Source organism: Apiospora hydei (genome assembly GCF_038363865.1).
Source record: "Apiospora hydei strain CBS 114990 chromosome Unknown utg000009l_segment0_segment0, whole genome shotgun sequence".
NCBI lineage: Eukaryota > Fungi > Ascomycota > Sordariomycetes > Amphisphaeriales > Apiosporaceae > Apiospora > Apiospora hydei.
In genome coordinates this window covers 6,699,112-6,717,891 of record NW_027117368.1, presented here as the reverse complement: position 1 = coordinate 6,717,891, position 18,780 = coordinate 6,699,112, and the positions used below count along the sequence as shown (strand labels likewise).

At 54.0% G+C, this 18,780-nt stretch overlaps 4 protein-coding genes across 4 annotated transcripts; all 4 read left to right on the top strand.

Annotated features, from left to right (window-relative positions):
- Positions 1–263: 263 nt before the first annotated feature.
- Positions 264–2,725, top strand: PG997_013916 (MFS multidrug transporter; the record flags this gene model as incomplete). Its single annotated transcript, XM_066818230.1, has 8 exons — positions 264–605; positions 674–750; positions 846–897; positions 961–1,135; positions 1,307–1,378; positions 1,447–1,953; positions 2,022–2,182; positions 2,306–2,725. 8 exons carry the CDS (start codon positions 264–266, stop codon positions 2,723–2,725), a joined length of 1,806 nt encoding a protein of 601 aa, XP_066663922.1.
- A 699-nt stretch (positions 2,726–3,424) lies between these two features.
- On the top strand, positions 3,425–4,496 carry PG997_013915 (uncharacterized protein; the record flags this gene model as incomplete). The annotated part of the gene is made up of 2 exons (XM_066818229.1): positions 3,425–3,808; positions 4,248–4,496. 2 exons carry the CDS (start codon positions 3,425–3,427, stop codon positions 4,494–4,496), a joined length of 633 nt encoding a protein of 210 aa, XP_066663921.1.
- A 1,256-nt stretch (positions 4,497–5,752) lies between these two features.
- Positions 5,753–7,677, top strand: PG997_013914 (ATP-binding protein cassette- sub-family F- member 2; the record flags this gene model as incomplete). The annotated part of the gene is made up of 3 exons (XM_066818228.1): positions 5,753–6,916; positions 6,979–7,481; positions 7,551–7,677. The coding sequence occupies 3 exons, from the start codon at positions 5,753–5,755 to the stop codon at positions 7,675–7,677; spliced, it is 1,794 nt and encodes a 597-aa protein (XP_066663920.1).
- Positions 7,678–11,490: 3,813 nt separating this feature from the next.
- PG997_013913 (uncharacterized protein) lies at positions 11,491–18,044 on the top strand (the record flags this gene model as incomplete). Its single annotated transcript, XM_066818227.1, has 4 exons — positions 11,491–12,570; positions 13,039–13,365; positions 13,504–13,728; positions 13,782–18,044. 4 exons carry the CDS (start codon positions 11,491–11,493, stop codon positions 18,042–18,044), a joined length of 5,895 nt encoding a protein of 1,964 aa, XP_066663919.1.
- Between the last annotated feature and the right edge of the window lie 736 nt (positions 18,045–18,780).

Genomic DNA, 18,780 nt, shown 5'->3' with positions numbered 1-18,780 from the left:
ATTCTGCTATGCTTGCTGTTGTTTGTGTTGTGTGGTTTGTTTCTTCCCTCTACAACGATATCGACCTGTCCCTTTTCTCGGATTACACCAGATAGAGGACAAGCTCAGCGGAACGGATCGAAAGAAGGCTTCCCACGCGCCGCCATCCACCCCGCTGGAACAGGTGCACTCTTCTCTCCTTGTTCTTCTCCCTTCTCTTTCGTCTTGGGGGTGTGCGCACTGTTAGACCCCTTTATATTGCACCTACACACCTTCTTCCCTCAATGGCCAACAACGACACCGGTGTAATGACGGCAGCACCTACCACCCCTGCCGCCACCATCACCTCGCTTGAGGCGGCCGGGGCACCACCTCCAGTGCCAGTGCCAGCCCTTCAAGAAAAGGCAGTGGGAGACGCATCCCGCGATGATAGGTCAGAGCAGCGGTATCAAATCTCGCCGGCGCCCACCGCCAGCGGCGGCGGTGGCGCTGGGGGTGGCGACCTGACGCAGGAGAAGACGGGAGAGTCCGCCGAGTACATCAGCGGCTTCAGGTTGCTCGCCGTCATGATCGCTGTCGTCTTGGCCGCTTTCCTCATGCTCTTGGACATATCCATCATAAGCACGGTAGGTTCCGAATCCCGAAACGATGTGTGTCAAGTCGTCCTCTCTCTAAGAATACGGGTGTATGACAGGCTGTCCCGCGGATAACGAGTGACTTCCACAGTCTACCGGATGTGGGATGGTATGCCGGAGCCTACCAGCTAGCAAAGTGAGTCTAACCGCCATACTATCCATTACCTATCTCGAGTGAGCTTGCCCTCCCTTCGAGGAAGTGTCGCTGACGGTATCTGTCTTGTGACCTAGTTCCTGCCTGCAGCCCCTGACGGGGAAGTTTTACACCGAGTTCAGCGCCAAGGTGAGTTTTGGTATACGGGACGTTTTTGATGTTTTCTGGGTCTAATAAGAAGAACCTCATCAGTGGACGTTTCTCATCTTCTTCTTAGTGTTTGAGGTCGGGTCATTGGTATGCGGCGTCGCCACGTCGTCGCCCATGTTCATCGGGGGCAGGGTCATCGCCGGCCTCGGCTCTTCGGGCATAATGAACGGGGCAATGACCCTCGTCGCCGGGGCTGTTGCTTTGGAGAAGAGGCCCTGTATGTCATTATCCCCCTTCTTATATGTTAAGAGGGATTCACGGCCCTGCAAGCATTTACTGACTCGACCCATCTGATCAGTATACACGGGTCTCATGGTAGGAAGTGGGTAACATCTCGTTCTCCTGTCGGTGAGGCGCCGAGTACTGATCTTGCATTTCGTCGGCATAGTTGCGCAACTGGGTCTCGTCTGCGGGCCACTGATCGGCGGTGCCTTGACTGAGTACTCAACTTGGAGGTGGTGTAAGTACTTGCCCACTATACCCTGCTTCCCTTGCCCCTGGACGCGTGCTCATGGAGAAAACACGTAGGCTTCTACATCAACCTACCCCTCGGTGGCGTGACCGCCGTCTTCCTGGCCCTGACCCACGTCCCCGACATCACCGAGAAGCCCCCCTTCACGCTCGCCCTGCTGCGCCGGCTGCTGCCCGAGCTCGACCTGCTGGGCTTCGTCCTCTTCGCGCCCGCGGCCGTCATGTTCCTGCTCGCGCTCCAGCTGGGCGGCCACATGTACGCCTGGGGCAGTTCGCAGGTCATCGGGCTCTTCTGCGGCGCCGTCGCGACGGGCGCCGTGTTTGTGGGGTGGGAGTGGCGCATGGGCGACCGGGCCATGCTGCCGGGCAGCATGATGAAGCAGCGCGTCGTCTTCATGGCCATCATACAGGGGCTGTTTCTCATGGTCACGACCACCGTCGGCAGCTTTTACCTGCCCATTTACTTCCAGGGCGTCAAGGGGGTCGGGCCTACGCTTAGTGGGTTGTATATGCTGCCGAGCATCCTTAGCCAGCTCCTGCTTGTCGTGGTGTCGGGGGCCTTGAGTAAGTCTGTCCCTTTTCTCCTGGTCTCGCTTACCACGCCGAGATGTGCTCACGTATACCTCCTCTAGTTTCGAAGATCGGGTACTACCTTCCTTTCGCTGTCTTCGGCGGTGCTCTGAATGCCATTGGCAACGGATTGCTGTCTACGTTTACGCCCACTACGGAGACGGCCAAGTGGGTTGGATACCAAATCATAACCGGTGCCGGTAGAGGTGCAGCCATGCAAATAGTACGTTCCATCCTTTTTCTTTCTTCTCGCTTCCGTCTCCGACCAACGGCCGATATTCTGGTGAACGCCAAGGGTCGTGAGTGGGTGGATGAGCGCACTAATACTCACTTTGCATATTTATAGTGCATCATCGCCATCCAGAATGCCCTACAGCCAGCCCAGATCCCCGTCGGCATGAGCGCCATGATCTTCGCGCAGAACTTCTCGGCCGCCGTCTTCACCGTCGTGGCCGCGACCATCTTCACGCAGAGCCTCGAGGCCGAGATCACGGTGCGGGCGCCCTCGATCCCGCCCGCGGCCGTCTCGGCGGCCGGCGCCAGCGGCGACGGCGTCCAGGCCCTGGTCCCGCCCGGGTCCCCGCCCGAGCTCCTGGGGGAGGTGCTCCTGTCCTACTCCAACAGCGTCGACCGCGTCTTCTACCTCGTCGCGGCGTGCGCCGTCATCACCTTCGTCACGGCTTGGGGCGTCGGGTGGAAGGATACGCGCCAGAAGAAGAAGACGACCGCGGCGGCGCAGCAGCAGCAAGGAGACGAGGCTGCTTAGATTTCGATGAACTTGTTCAGCATGTGCAAACTTCTTGGCGGAACCTATGTATCGATGACCTATATCAAAACTGTATGATAGACAAGAAGCCGATGGGAGGCACTCTAGAATATACTATGTATAGATCAACACGTTGAAAGACAAGACTAGACCTACCGAGTGCCGGGTATGCGGCAGACGGCTGGTTCTCCGACTAGATCGAATTAGGCAGGGGCCCATATCTTCAAGCTTACCTCTGTCATTATCACCACCTGCGTCGACACAGTAACATCGTGCAAACGGCATACGCTCTTCACGAGCGGCACCTCGATTATGGCTTGCGCCAACGCCTGTTTCCCATGATTCTTAGTGAAGTAGTTTATGAAAGTGTAGGCGGCAAGCGGCTGCGGTGACTCTCGGGGCAAACGCCCCACGGCGCGGGTGACAGTGGAGATCGTCGTCGATCAATGAACAGGGTAGGAATCCGACTGCCTAATTTTAGGTGGTACGAGGGCGCGAGGACAAGAACGCGAATGGCCAGAAAAGGGGCGCAGCATTGGATGGGTGCAATCTTTTTCGTCTCGCTCCAACCGTGAACGCGGCTGACATTTTCATCCTTTTCCGTACCCCCGTCCCCCGGTTCATGTACATGGCTACTGCTGCTGCTGCTGCTGCCTGGACTTACAGCTGGAAACGCTCCGCACACGTCAGGTGCTGACCATGGCCTCCACCTCGGCTTCTACTTCGGGCTCCCCCGTTACCGCGTCGGGCCCGAATGTGACAGTGGTGCCACCGCCGGCTGCCGGCCAACAGCAGCAGGCCGGCTTCCACGTTGCGCCGCCGGCTCAGGCACACATGCCGATGCATTATCAGCAGCAAACGTTCCAGCTGACGCCTCAGATGGAGGAAGGGATCAAGGCTGCAGTCGCAGCGACCAACCCCGGTCCGCCAGCACCCCCACGTAAGAAAAGGTCGTCGTGGACCATGGCCAAGTACTTCTTGCGTTGCGCGACCTTGTTTGCATGTGTGGGTATGATAATCGCCGAGGTAATCGTCGCCATCACTCAACGCGCAGAGCTGGATACCGCAATCAGTGTCATCTGGGTAAGAGGCTTCTTCTTTCACCATCCGGCAACTTGGGGGTCCCAGTTAACGAAAAACCCAGGGTTTAATATATGCTTCTTGGCACACGCTGAGGCTGGTCGGGCTGATTAAAGAGAAGGGCGTCGAGACCATAACGCCGTTGAGTTTGATCATTGACGTGCTGTTATTGATAGCAGCCATTATATGCATTGGTTTGCTCATGTGGCGGCTAATAGACGGCAGCCTTGGTGGAAATCCCGAATGGGGATATTCCGCACTGCAGGACCGTGGAGTGATTCTACTCATTCTTATATCCTCTGTTGGGTAGGCTTTTCCCACTCCACCGCCCTCTTTTTCGAGGAGTCAGTATATTGCTCTGCCATGCTAACCAGACTGGGTCAACAGTGCCGGCCAGTGCATATTGTTTCATCGGGCTCGGGTTGAATACAAAAATTCCCAGCGATCGGAAACAACAAGCAGAGCAGAGGTGACTCCGCCAGAGCATCTAACGCCGACAACGACCCCGCCGCCACCACCGCCGGCTCAAATCGTTGTCCATTATGTGCAGAACACATGTCCGAAGTGCGGCACCCAGTCCTGGCCACAGCCGGGGGAGGAGCTAAACGAGCACCTGGCGAGCAAGGGTGACCTACAGCCACAGGCTATCCCGCTATCACAGCTGCAGTTTTTGCCTCGAGCTGCTGGCTGAAGGGACCACTTTGTTTCTTCCTGGTAAATTGGATAGTAACTTGAGCGGGCAAACATTGCAGGGAAACAATCCACCAGGAACAGGGACTTCCTCTAGACGTCACAAATGTTGATGCCGGCCTGGTCTTGAGTTGGGCTGTAGCAATCCGCTTGGTGTGCAGGCCATGGCAGGCCAAACAACCGCTGAGGATGCTCGGGACGGATCCGGGCCTCGCAACATGCAAGCGCTATCAATGAGCCAAGTCACAAACGAGGCGGTGGTTTCCAGGGCCAGGTAAGCAGGCCCAGGTCTCATGCCGCTGCACAGACATGAGACATACCTACCGACAGACCGTGCGGTCAGTGGTCTATTGAAGGGAGCCGTTACCCGACATGCATACTACTACCCGCTACAGGAGGGGAGTGGATAGCGTCAATCAGAGTGAACACGATCAACTTGAGATTGGTTGTATCGATGGATGTACGGAGTATACGGACGGCATACCTCACATCACCCAAGCAAGACCCAAGTAATGCTGGAGACAAGCTACCAAGCCTGCCTCCACTTGTATTGTACCTAATAAAAATTGTATGCTATTATGTCATTGCATTCTCTAAGCGGGTGCCCAGTACCGAGAGCTGACCTCATCATTCCACCCCGTCAGCGCGCACAGGCCAGGTCCATTGCCCATTGCCCACTGCCGCCCTGCTGTGTGCAAGCAGTGTGTGCAAGCAGCAGGCTTGCGCTACAACGAGGTGAGTAGATTGAATTCTTATCTGCTATCGGGCGAAAATTGTGCTCTGCTGCCAGGGATGCTTTGGTGGGGGTTGACGGGGTTGGCTGTTGCCCCTCCATCGTAATTGGCAGAGAGCCAAAGTGTGTGTGTGTGAGCCTGTGAGGGGCTGAGTCGCAAACTAGACACTGGATTGTCCCAGGTTCGCTTTGCCTGACAAAGTCAGCCCGAAACTCGAAGGCCAATTAATTTTTCTTTCCCTGGCACCCAGCATCTTCTAGTTTTTCGAAAGGTCTACCTCCCGATTTTCGACAAGACCTGAGGCACTGGAAAATTCTTTCTGTTTTCCATCACCATCAAATCCAGTCACATTCACTTGTGATTGACACCTGAGCCTCTCGACTCTTCGCATTTTCCATCGAAGCGGGGTAATTTTTTTATTCGACGCTCTTTTTATACCCAACCGGAATTTCGTCATCGCCGCCTGCTCTGCTGTCTATCGACAAAAAAGCCTGACCGCTACCCATCCATCTCTACCATCACCATGGTTTCCTCATCCAAGGAGAAGAGACTCGCCAAGAAGGCCGCTGACGCCGCCGAAGGCAAGGGCGAGAAGAAGACGCTCGCTTCCAGATCCAAGGCCAACTCCAAGGCTGCCTCCAAGGCCAGCTCTGTGGCCGGAGATGACGACGACGAGAACAAGGCCAAGATCGAGGCACTTGCTGCCCAAGCAGACAAGGAAGGCCTGAGTGATCGTATCACCACCGGTGTGTTGGCCTCCACTCCTACGAGCAAGGACGTCAAGATCATCACCGCCACCTTGACTTTCCACGGTCGCGTCCTTCTCAACGAGACCACCCTCGAGCTTACCCTCGGTCGCCGCTACGGTCTCCTCGGTGAGAACGGCTGCGGAAAGTCTACCCTGCTCAAGGCCATCGCCGCTCGCGAGTACCCCATCCCCGAGCATGTCGACATCTACCTTCTCAACCAGGGTGCCCCGCCCTCTGAGCTCGGCGCTCTCGAGTGGGTCGTCCGTGAGGCAGAGAACGAGATGAAGAGACTGGAGGATCTCTCCGAGAAGATGCTCGAGGAGGAGGGCCCCGAAAGCCCGATGCTGCTCGATCTCTACGACCACATCGACAAGATGGACCCCTCTACCTTTGCCACCAGGGCCTCTCTTATCTTGACTGGTCTCGGTTTCGACAAGGTGACCATCCACAAGAAGACCAAGGATATGTCCGGTGGTTGGCGTATGCGAGTCGCCCTCGGCAAGGCTCTCTTCGTCAAGCCCACGCTCCTGCTTCTTGACGACCCTACTGCCCATTTGGATCTCGAGGCCTGTGTGTGGCTGGAAGAGTACCTGAAGAAGTGGGACCGTACCCTCGTCCTCATTTCTCACTCCCAGGATTTCTTGAACGGTGTCTGCAACAACATGATCGATATGCGCAAGCAACAGCTCATGTACTTCGGTGGTAACTTCGACTCTTACACCAAGACCCGTGCCGAGCAGGAAGTCAACCAGATGAAGGCCTACGAGAAGCAGCAGGCTGAAATTGCTCACATCGACAAGTTCATTGCCAGTGCTGGTACTTACGCCAACTTGGTGCGACAGGCCAAGTCCCGTGAGAAGCAAAAGCAAAAGATGATTGAAGCCGGCCTCATCGAGAAGGTCGTCGATGACAGAGAGTTCAAGTTCCGCTTCGCTGATGCCGAGAAGCTTCCCCGCCAGTGTTGTCTTTCGACAACGTCACCTTCTCTTACTCAGGAAAGCCCGAGGACGACCTGTACCGTAACGTCGATCTCGGTTTCGACATGGACTCCCGTGCTGCCCTGGTCGGCCCCAACGGTGTTGGCAAGTCCACTCTGCTGCGGTTAATGACCAACAAGATCACCCCTACTGGTGGTTCCGTAGGACGCCACACTCACTTGAAGCTCGGCATGTACTCCCAACACAGTGCTGAGCAGCTTGACCTGACAAAGTCTGCTCTTGACTTCGTCCGCGACAAGTACCGTGAGAAGACGCAAGATTACCAATACTGGAGACAGCAGCTTGGCCGTTATGGTGTCACGGGTAACGTCCAGACCGCCTTGATGGGCACTCTGTCTGAAGGCCAAAAGTCCAGAATCGTGTTCGCCATTCTGGCCATTGACGCCCCCAACATGTTGTTGCTCGACGAGCCTACGAACGGTCTTGATATCTCTACCATTGACGCTCTCGCTGATGCCATCAACCACTTCGATGGCGGTGTGATCGTTGTCTCTCACGACTTCCGGTAAGTTAACACAACTCCTGACTTTTCCTTCCAATATGTGACACATATACTAATTAATACACTTTGCAGATTGCTCGACAAGATTGCCAAGCAGATTCTGGTGTGTGAGAACAAGACTATCACACAGTGGGATGGTTCCATTGGTGACTACAAGAACTACCTGCGGAAGAAGATGTTGGCTGCTGGTGCTGTTTAAGGTGACCCGGCTCTTTGGCGCAATGATTTTCGGTCGTTTACTTTTGGGCTTGATTCATAGAGACGTGTTAGCATGCATTTTAGGATGCGGCTCATTATAGATTGGGCAGAGTAGCCGCACTCTAAGACTCATGGGGGCTTGCCAGGCAAGAGCCCCGGGCATGACAAAAATCCATTGATAGGTGGTTAGGAATAGACGTTGATGAACACATACCATTACTCCCATCGTGACTTCCGAACACTTATACTGGTCAGCCGGTACCAGATACCTTACGTCACGGCATAGTTGTGGGTGGATATCCCCTTGATGGCGACAACGCTGCCCTCACCATATCGTGTCGTCCTGTATAGATTAGGGAATAATACTTATTCCTATTAAATAACACCTAATCAATAAATGATTAGGCCAGTCGACTACTTGCGGGAAAAAACAGCAATATTTATCTAATTAGGCATTGCATCCAGTAGGATAAGCATCTTGCCTAGTGGAATAAACATGTATACCACGGCACTTAATATTATTCCGGTGCGTTTATTCCCTAATGTGTCCAGGACGGCATGGCATGGTGAGGGCAGCGCTGTCGCCATTAAGGGGTACCTAGCGTCGCAGGGCAGTTGCGTTGGGGCATATTGTAAGTCATGCAGTCAGTGAGTGACAGACAGTATCGCACATGCTACCCTGGATATGGATTGCAGGAGAGGTTTTGTGGAAATAGAAGCGGACAATGCCCCCAGATAGCTACGGTAATATGTCGCCTAGGATGCTCGCTGTTGATCGTGGCATCGTCTTTCCTAGAATAGAGCACTCAACATGTGAGCTGTTCTAAATAATGCATCGACTTCTGCCAGACTTTAATGCTACCTTGGGGATAGGGGTAGGGGCGGAGACGTATGGTTGTAATCATCAGCATCACGAACTCACCTCCCTGATGATCTGACCCGGTCATAGATTTGCAATGCACGATGGTTGAGCTGGTCTAATGCCTTCCAGGCAGTACGGCCAGACACTCGGGCAAGAGATCCATACTCACCCGGGATGTACGGCAGATCGCCATGTTCGGTCCATGATAAGGACCACATCATGCTGCCTGCATTCACAATGGCTTGCGAGGACATCCAGTGGGAGCGAGAATTCAAAGCATTGCATCCGATCTTGGATGTCTTGCTTCCTTGCCTAAGATGCCCAAGGCAAACTCACTTCCGTCAATCTCAACCAAGCAGGGAAGGATATGTGTGCGCCTGTCGGCTTTATGATAGGCTTGCTGACGTTATGAGCCTCGAGGATGAGATGGCCCAGCCACATGGACCGATGATTGAGTGAGCTCCGGAGACTCCCTACCTACATAGGTACTTATCCTTATGCTGCTGGGCCAGAGCAGCACCTGGCTGTAGGGAGGCCAGCTTGGTGGGGAACGCGTCTGTCTCCCTGCCTGTAAGTGTGTAGGTACAAAGTGACCAGAAGGTGTAGTCATATGTCCAAATAACTGGATTGTTTTCAACCACAAACTCGTATACAAGCAGCCCACGTGGCTCAGTCGGTGGCCAGATAAAACCTGCCTGGGCTCGTGTTTCCAGGATGGTTTTTCGTATGGTTCGATCCTGACGCAGGACGCCTAGCTTTTTTGCATTTTTTTTCCCTTCCATTTTTTTCACAATATCACCGCTGACCTTTGCCCTGTGATTCCCAGATTGAGAGGTCTGGGTGAGCTACCTGAGGGCATTCATATTTTCGTTTTTTATTTTAGTTCTTCTCTTTCTTCACCGTTGGGAAAACTACTAGGGCCACTCGTCTATCAGATTCAACTTTGAAGTTGTCTATGATGATGAGCCACTTGCCATGGCCCCCCTTCCAATATGACGCGAGAAACCATGCAACACTTGGTCAAATTGTTCTGTGTTTGAAAGGCTTATTGGATTAAATATCCCTATCGTGGTCCGAAGAGGTGGCTTCGGTTGGATTCTGCTCGGAATGGCCCTTTCTCATCGTCACATTTGTATCCAAACTTTCCAACGTGGCAACATGTTGTTCTTGCTATAAGTCTGACCTCACCTGGCTTCCTACACATTCTACAATTCTCTCATACGCCGTACGATAGTGGCAGTTCTTGTCAGCATGTGATCCCATAGTAGGATAGAAACGCCAATTATCACCAGTGATGCCATCGTCAGTCGTCATATCTCTACTGTATTGAAGCCATCGCGAGCTTGGAAGTTGCATGCTTCCTTGTGCCCAGCAACCGCCCCACCCGCAAAGTGGGGTAGCCAGCGACGCGCGAGTCGTTGGAACGCCTCAGCTCAGCCCAGTCTGGAAACAGCAACTGGGGCCCTGTCTAAATCGAGATCCACAGACCACAGGGCAGGCAGGTGGACAGGGGACGAATACTTGGAAAGTCGCGCGCCCACGCCTAGCACGCCTTCGCCCGTGAGAGTGTCTTATGTCTCTGTACCGTATCGCAACGTGCCTGTAGAAAGGTTACACTGCAGCGTCGATGTTTCCATGGCCAAGTAAGGTACATGTAGGTATCTATCAGCAATACCTTAGTATTCCCTAGTCCATGCTTTGCACCAATCTGCCTTCTGCTTGCGGACAAGGAGCACAGAGAAAAGTTTCCCAAGGATAAATATAGGCATGTACAATGTACAGTCGCCAGCCGGCTGGGTGCAACTCGTTGTCAATGTAATTGACTGGGTAATGGCTGGGGCTTGGCCGGCCGGGGGATTCGGGATGCATTGTAGGGTAAGTGCATGCTAGCCCCCTATTGGATAGGCGGCGCAGGGATGTCCAAGGTGTGGAGGTGGGTTGTCTGGACGGATCTCATCAAATCCTCCCCTTCCCCATTCCCATCCCATCAGACGCACCCGTTCTGGCACCCGTGTTCGACCCTTTCGGCGAGAATTGGCGAGCACGAAGCGAGAGCGCTGCTGGGCCGGCGTGGGTTTCTGCTGCCATCACATCACCATGCTGCTGGCTGGCTGGCTACCAACTCCGCTGCGTCTGGGTCCCGGTGCAGGAGGAAGCGCAATGTGTCTATTATTGGACTGGACTGGACCGACTTCAGCAACCATGGCCGTGGAGGGAATGCATTAGAAAGAAACCCGTCAACCTCGAGAGCATCCAGTTTTCCCACACCATTCTACCTCGCCCATCGCCAATACCCTCTATTTTGCCCATCCGGTCCCCTTCCTCTCTCATAGCTCTTGCGTACCTGGGAGTTGCACCTTTGTCGCCTTCCTGTACCATCCATCTATGGCAACCTAGACTAGAATCTGGCCCTTTTCACGTTGATCCACTCCGGCATAGACATCGAGATTCCAAAAGCATTTTGTACTTCGTATCTTCTCTTACCTTTACGTGCTATACGTACACTACTGCCTTGTTGCGCATAGAGTCTGGATCGACTATTGCTCCGATGAAAGACCTGTAATCGACCGAGACGTTTATTTGCTCCCCAGGTCACGTCCAGCCAGTTACCTGCGAATATCTGCGCAGCGTAGCAAAAAAACCAAGTGCAGCCTAAAATACTTCTTCTGGAGTTGCTTAGGCGGTGTGGCTGCGACTGATTCCGCGATCTTGCCCGACTGATTCGTTTCCCAAACCCTCATTCTCCGAGTAGCGTGGGTTGTATGTCTCAAACCCGTATGCTGGTGGAAGAATGATGGCGATGCGCTAAAAAAGGACGCTGTACGGACCCGGAACGACGTCAAGACCACTCACAACAAAAGCATCTGGCATCTGGAAGAGGCGAGGAGGGGGCAAGGGAAAAAAGCAATTATATATATACTCCAATGCAAGAGACAAGACGATTAGTGAGAGATGGATTTCCATGCGACGGTGCTGCAGCACACGGGAGACGAGCGCAGCGATAGATCGAGGAGATCGCTTGGTACACCATTCCAGCCGCAACAAGCTTCACCTGGGCAGAGAGCAGCATTCGCACATGCAGCGGCCGGTTCGCCATCGCCGGGACTTTCCAGCGCGCCAGGACCACGTCGTCACTCGTCCTTTGTCGAAGGGGTGATGAACGAAGTTGGAGGAGCCGCAATTGAAATCGACCTCGCAGGACCGCGAGTGGGATCTGCATCGAGACACAGCACTAATGCCGATGGCGGTTCTGGTGCTTCTGGTGCTTCTGCTTCTGCTTCTGGTGCTTTTGCTGGTGTCGGTGCTGGCGCAGCCTCAGGTGGATTCCCCGGGCACGTTGGAGCAATTGGAGACGAAGCTCTGGCGCGGCAGGCAGTTGGACCCAAGGACGCCAATGCTAATGAGTTGAATACTACTAATACGGCCAACGCCAACGTAACCGTGGTGAGATCTCCGACAAAAGCGTCAACGCAGCAATTGCTGCTGCAATCAGATTTTCACCAGCCCGCGCCATTCCATCCACAGCAGCATCGTCCACACCCTTCTCCTTCTTCTTCTTCACCCACAACAAATTCCTTTCCCATTCCCACCCACCACCAACTCCCCCTTCATCCAGCAAATGCTGCTCCATTAATCGCAACACCATCATCGTCGGCCTCGGCCACCATCACGACGCGACGTCCGCCACCTCTTCTTAATCCCAGCGACCACCACCACCCGCCACCACAACACTCATTTGACCCCTACGCGTCCTCGCATCCTCCATCGACTACATCGTCAACATCATCGCCACCATACCCGACTTATAACTCCGGCTTGCCTCCTCTGGCTCCGCCGCCAGGGGCCTCTGGCTCATCAATCATTATGGCCTCACCCGGCGCAAGGAACGGTGCATCGCCGCTACAACCGCCACAGGCCGATCGCCACCAGACAACTGCACGCGAGAAGAAGTCGGGCAGCTTCTACGATCCGTTGACGGACACTACCACGAAAGAAAGAAGGCCCTCCGACTCGTGGTCCAACAATAAGCAGGTGAGCTGACCGAGTCCCATATAACTTTTTTTGGTCGAGAACCCGGCCGAGGCGTCCCCCCTTAGAGAGCAGCGCGGCAGTGTCGCATTGTATTCTGGATCTTGAATCTACCTGTGTAAACTCCATCGCGATGCGTCGGAGATAAATGTTATGTGCTCAAGCGAGAACTTCCTTTGCACGTCCCCCGTTTTTATGCTGTAGTGTAGCAAAGGTGCTCGCTCAGTGTGTTGGAAGTGGATGTGGCTGCTTGCGAGGTGCAGACCTTATTCGCGTTCCACCGGAGTTTGCTCTGCGTAAGATAAAAGGTGAACCATGGTGAAGCATCGGCCTTGTCTGGAGGGGGTTTTGGCCGATGACAATAATGAATGGCCGACATTCCCTAATTGCAGCAACACCAACCGTATTTCCTTTTTTCTGACCCAAAGGCGTTTTCGCATCAACCGCTAACCTTCTCACCTCCATCAACAGTCGTCACGCAACGATCCCTACAGCACCGGCTATTCGCAGCGACCCAAGTCCAATGGCTATGGTTCGCCATCGCCTGTGAATGCAAATTTCCCACCTCGAGGCCGCAGCCCTCGCTCACACTCCAAAACCACCAATGGTACCAGTGCTGATCCGCCCAGCCCAACCAACAAAGCAATAAATCTGGCAGCATCTCCCTCGCGTCATCGCACCCAGCCTGAAGCTGCATCAACCACCAGCCATCAATCATCTACACCTGCTGCCTCGTTACCATCAATCCTGAACCCCGAGCCTGCTGCCTCCTCCATTACTGCGGCAGCCCCGGCCAGTGTAAGTTTCATTTATATGATTATGCAATGTGCATAACAACTCCTCATGCTTGAACCGACCTCATGTTGTCAACCTTCACGTTTCCATCGTGGCCGACCGTCCATGTCAATAAGCATCCCAGCTAACTTGCATCATTAGACACCGAGCCGGGCAGCTGAGCTCATGTCGTTCTCCAATATCCTGTCAAGCACCGACCCTCTGCCGAAACCTGCAAGGCCGCCGATCATGACTGAGAAGAGGGAGAAGCCGGCTCGCAAGAGTAAGGGTCGCGAGGCCCAGCTTCGAGACTCGGAAGGCGGCGGCTCGAAATCCAAGTCGCGAAGATCATCAAGCGCGTCTAGGGACCCCCTGTCAAATCTGCCAGTAAGCGACAGTCTAATGGCCAGGCGAAAGCCCGTACGCTCTCAGCCGACAAGGAGAAGAAAATCGAGAAGCTCCTGGAACGACTGGATGCTGACGCTGACGACGTCGATCTCTCCGAACTCGACATGGAGCAAGATATCTATATTAGCCGAAACAAGAGACGCAAGCTCAATTTGGAGAGGGACGAGTCCGGCGATAATAAGAGCCGTCGTGGCGACTTGGTCACGTCTATGGGCAGGAGGCTTAACAGTCATGCTGCTCAAGGCAAGCGACGATACGATGAGATCTACTACGAAGAAGCACTTCAGGAGGTTAGAGAGCGCGAGGTGTTCGCGGAGAAAGAGCGGAAGAAGGACATGCAGCGCAAGCGTCGCCGCGAAAAGTCGATGCAAGTCACAATCGAGCAGCGAGAGCTTGCGCTGGCCAAGGCTCTCTCCACTGCAAACGAGACTGAACGACAAAAGCTCCTCCGTGAGGCCGAAAGGGCCAACAAGAAGGTCGAAGCCACTAAGATGGTCCTTCAAAAGGGCATCAAGGGTCCCGCACGAAACCTTGCGCCATACGAGCCAAACCTGGAGGGTGGCACCATGTCCAGCTTTATCATGGGCACTAGTGATGCAGAGCCGGCCAGCACCAAGAAGTCGAAACGCTCCGGAACCCGGCCTAAGAAGTCCAAGGAGCAGAAACAAGCCGAGAAAGATTCTGCGGAAGCTGCACAGGCCGCCATTGATGCTGGCGAGGAGCTGCCGTCTAGGGAAGAGACCAAGATTCGCATCAAGCTTAACAAAGGCTCTTCCAAGGAGTCCAAGGACAAGGACCGGGAAGGACGAGACAGCACCAAAGAGCCCAAGGAGAAGGAGAAGGCGGTCGAGGAGCCACCCGCCAACCCCTTGGAGACCAAATTCCAGTCGAAGGGTTACAATCAGATTTACGATCAGATCTGGCGCGATCTCGCACGCAAAGATGTGCCTAAGACGTTCAAGCTTGCGGGCGATTCCTACGCTACCAAAGCGTCAAACCTCAAAAAGACGGCGATCCTTGCTTCCAAGGAGGCAAAACGCTGGCAACTGCGAACCAACAAGGGGACCAAAGATCTACAGGCAAGGGCCAAGCGTTGTATGCGTGATATGATGAGCTTCTGGAAGCGCAACGAGCGCGAGGAGCGGGATCTACGCAAGGCTGCCGAGAGGCAGGAGATTGAGAACGCCCGCAAGGAGGAGGCCGACCGAGAAGCTGCGCGACAGAAGAGGAAGCTGAACTTCTTGATCTCGCAGACAGAGCTGTATTCCCATTTCATCGGCAAGAAGATCAAGACGGATGAGGTTGAGAGAAGTACCGACAACCCGGAGATCGCGCCTGCTGCGGATGGTACTTCGGAACACAAGGTAAACGTTGACGAGCCCACAGGCCCAGTCGGCTCCAAGGTTACCAACTTTGACAACCTCAACTTCGATGAAGAAGATGAGGAAACGCTGCGCCAGGCTGCTATGGCGAATGCGCAAAATGCCATTGCGGAGGCCCAGCAGAAGGCGCGAGCGTTTAACAAGCAGGAAACAGACATGGACGAGGATGGTGAGATGAACTTCCAAAACCCAACAGGACTTGGCGATGTCGATATCGAGCAGCCCAAGCTTCTGAACTGCCAGCTCAAGGAGTACCAGCTCAAGGGTCTCAATTGGCTTGCCAACCTCTACGAGCAAGGTATCAACGGAATTCTGGCAGACGAAATGGGTCTCGGCAAGACTGTTCAGTCCATTTCCGTCATGGCCTATCTGGCCGAGGTGCACGACATCTGGGGCCCCTACTTGGTTGTGGCCCCGGCTTCGACTCTGCACAACTGGCAGCAAGAGATTGCCAGGTTCGTGCCCGAGTTCAAGATTCTCCCTTACTGGGGAACCGCAGGAGACCGCAAGGTACTGCGAAAGTTCTGGGACCGCAAACACCACACATACAAGAAGGATTCGCCATTCCATGTTCTGGTCACGTCGTACCAGCTTGTCGTGTCTGATGTTGCTTATTTCCAGAAGATGAAATGGCAGTACATGATTCTGGACGAGGCGCAAGCCATCAAGAGCTCACAGAGCTCACGTTGGAAGTGCCTGCTCAGCTTCCATTGCCGTAACAGACTACTGTTGACCGGTACCCCGATCCAGAACAACATGCAGGAGTTGTGGGCGTTGCTTCATTTCATCATGCCTTCGCTGTTTGATTCTCACGATGAATTCAGCGAGTGGTTTTCCAAGGACATTGAGTCTCACGCGCAGAGCAACACGACGCTCAACGAGGACCAGCTTAAGCGGCTGCACATGATCCTCAAACCGTTCATGTTGCGTCGTGTGAAGAAGCACGTGCAGAAGGAGCTGGGCGACAAGATCGAGCTCGACGTGTTCTGCGACCTCACATACCGCCAACGCGCATACTACCGCAACCTGCGCAACCAGATCAGCATCATGGATCTTATCGAGAAGGCCACCTTGGGTGACGATCAAGACTCGGGAACCCTTATGAACCTTGTCATGCAGTTCCGAAAGGTCTGCAACCACCCGGATCTTTTCGAGCGTGCTGAAACATCAAGTCCATTCTCTACCGCGTACTTTGCCGAGACAGCTTCGTTTGTCCGAGAAGGAACTAATGTTGCCGTCGGATACTCGACACGCAGTCTGGTCGAGTACAACCTCCCGCGCCTAGTGTGGACGGACGGCGGACGGCTCTACAAGGCCAGCAAGGACAATGTGAAGGCCGGGTTCAGAAATAAATACCTGAACCAAATGATGAACATCTGGACACCTGACAACATTCGTGAGAGCGAAAGTGGCCAAGATGCGTTCTCATTCCTTCGGTTCGCCGACACCAGCCCACAGGAGGCTTACAAGGCTAGCCATTCCGATGTGTTCTCACGTGCTGCCGGTCTTGTCAGGAAAGAAAACCGACTGGGACACCTCAATGTTGTGTACAACGAGCCTGAGGAGAAGAACTTCACGCCAGCCCACGCGCTCCTCCAGATTTCTGCCCGATCTGATCGTAGGGCTCTTGCTGAAGTGACAAGTGAGGGTATTCTCGACAAGCTCATGAATATTTCTCGCACCAGGTGGCGTGATTCCGGCTTGAGCCGAGTTGAGCAGGCAGCTCTGCCCGGCGCCTTGGCGCCGCCGATCGAGGTAACGTGCGAGGGCACGCGGGCTCCTATTACCGAGCGGGAGGATACTCTGTTCAACGTACCGATGCGCAGGGCGCTTTACGGCCCCAACAGCCTCGAAGAAAAGGCTCTGATCACCCAGAACGTACCTGTAGAACGGTACCCATCCACGGCCATGATCCCGCGCCCGGACAATGAGAAGAGGAAGTTCACCAACATCACGGTGCCCAGCATGCGCCGCTTCGTTACTGATAGTGGCAAGCTTGCCAAACTTGATCAGCTTCTGTTCAAGCTCAAGGAGGAGGGCCACCGTGTACTGCTTTACTTCCAGATGACACGCATGATCGACCTGATGGAGGAGTACTTGACCTACCGCAATTACAAGTACTGCCGACTGGATGGTTCTACCAAGCTGGAGGACCGTCGAGATACCGTGACCGATTTCCAGACTCGACCCGAGATTTTCATCTTCCTTTTGTCTACACGCGCTGGTGGTCTGGGTATCAATTTGACATCGGCCGATACTGTCATTTTCTATGACAGTGATTGGAACCCTACCATTGATTCGCAGGCCATGGACCGTGCCCATCGACTGGGCCAGACTCGTCAAGTCACTGTGTACCGACTCATCACGCGCGGTACCATCGAGGAACGTATCCGGAAGCGTGCCATGCAGAAGGAAGAGGTGCAACGTGTGGTCATCTCTGGCGGTGGTGCCCGTGGTGTCGATTTCAGCGGCCGCCGCCCTGCCGAGAACAGAAACAAGGATATCGCCATGTGGCTTGCCGACGATGACCAAGCCGAGATGATCGAACGCAGAGAGAGGGAGCTGCTCGAGAATGGCGAGATCGAGAAGCAGACCAAAAAGCGTGGTGGCGGTGCCGCGGCAAAGAGGAAGAGGGAAGCTGTCAGTCTGGATGAGATGTACCATGAAGGTGAGTTCGAAAGCCAGAACGAAAGGGACAATACCGCCTGGATGTTTCCATTTGCTAACTTTTGTCCAGGCGAGGGAAATTTCGATGATGGCAACAAGCAATCCGGCACGGTTACCGGGACGGCCACGCCGGCCGAAGAAGCGCCGGCGGCACCCGCGAGCAAGAAGCGCCGCGGCACTGGCAGTAAGAAGGCGAAGACTGCTAAGCAAAGACTGGCTCTTGCAGATGGGGAGATGGATATCTGATCCGATTGTATTGATTAAGGGAAGCAGGGGCGGGGCGCCCGAAAACCGGTGTGCCTCGCCAATGATTTTTATACGTGACAACAGGAGCTCTCTTGTGAGGAGATCCTGTCGTTTGTTCTATCGGTATATCAAGACAACCACCCCATCCGCCACACTACACGAGGGACGGAGGATTAATGGTGGATGGGGAGAGGGAGGGGAAAGATTGGTTGTCGATATGCCAAAAGTGTAACTGTACCAAGTACAAAAAGGGAAACCCAAGGCGTTGCATTGCTGATATTTTTTCATTTGGGGACCAAGAGCAAGAAAGATGCAAAGCATTTTGGGGGGTCTAGACATTATTCGCGTTGGCCCTGCGTTTTGGCTTGTGGCACCTAGGCTAGAAAGCCATAATCGACAAGCATCGAGCCTACAGTACTTACTTTTTTTCTTTGTTGTCCTTGAAAGTGAAGCTTATATAGAAGAATTCTACATATCTATACCCCTATCTTGTCTTCCTCCAAAATGCCGTGTTGCGTAGGTAAAAATCTACCTTTGGGACTTGTTCACAAGGGACCCCCTTTGCACCTCCACTGTGTGGCCTACCTTGTGATGAGCAAATTGACAATGTAGACACTCACTCCTGTCTGCATGTTCTTCATGCGTATTGTGCGTACGAGTCCCATTCAGTTTGTACAGGACACGAGAATACGACATTGACGAAAACAGGCAGTGTAGTAAGAATAAATATGGAATA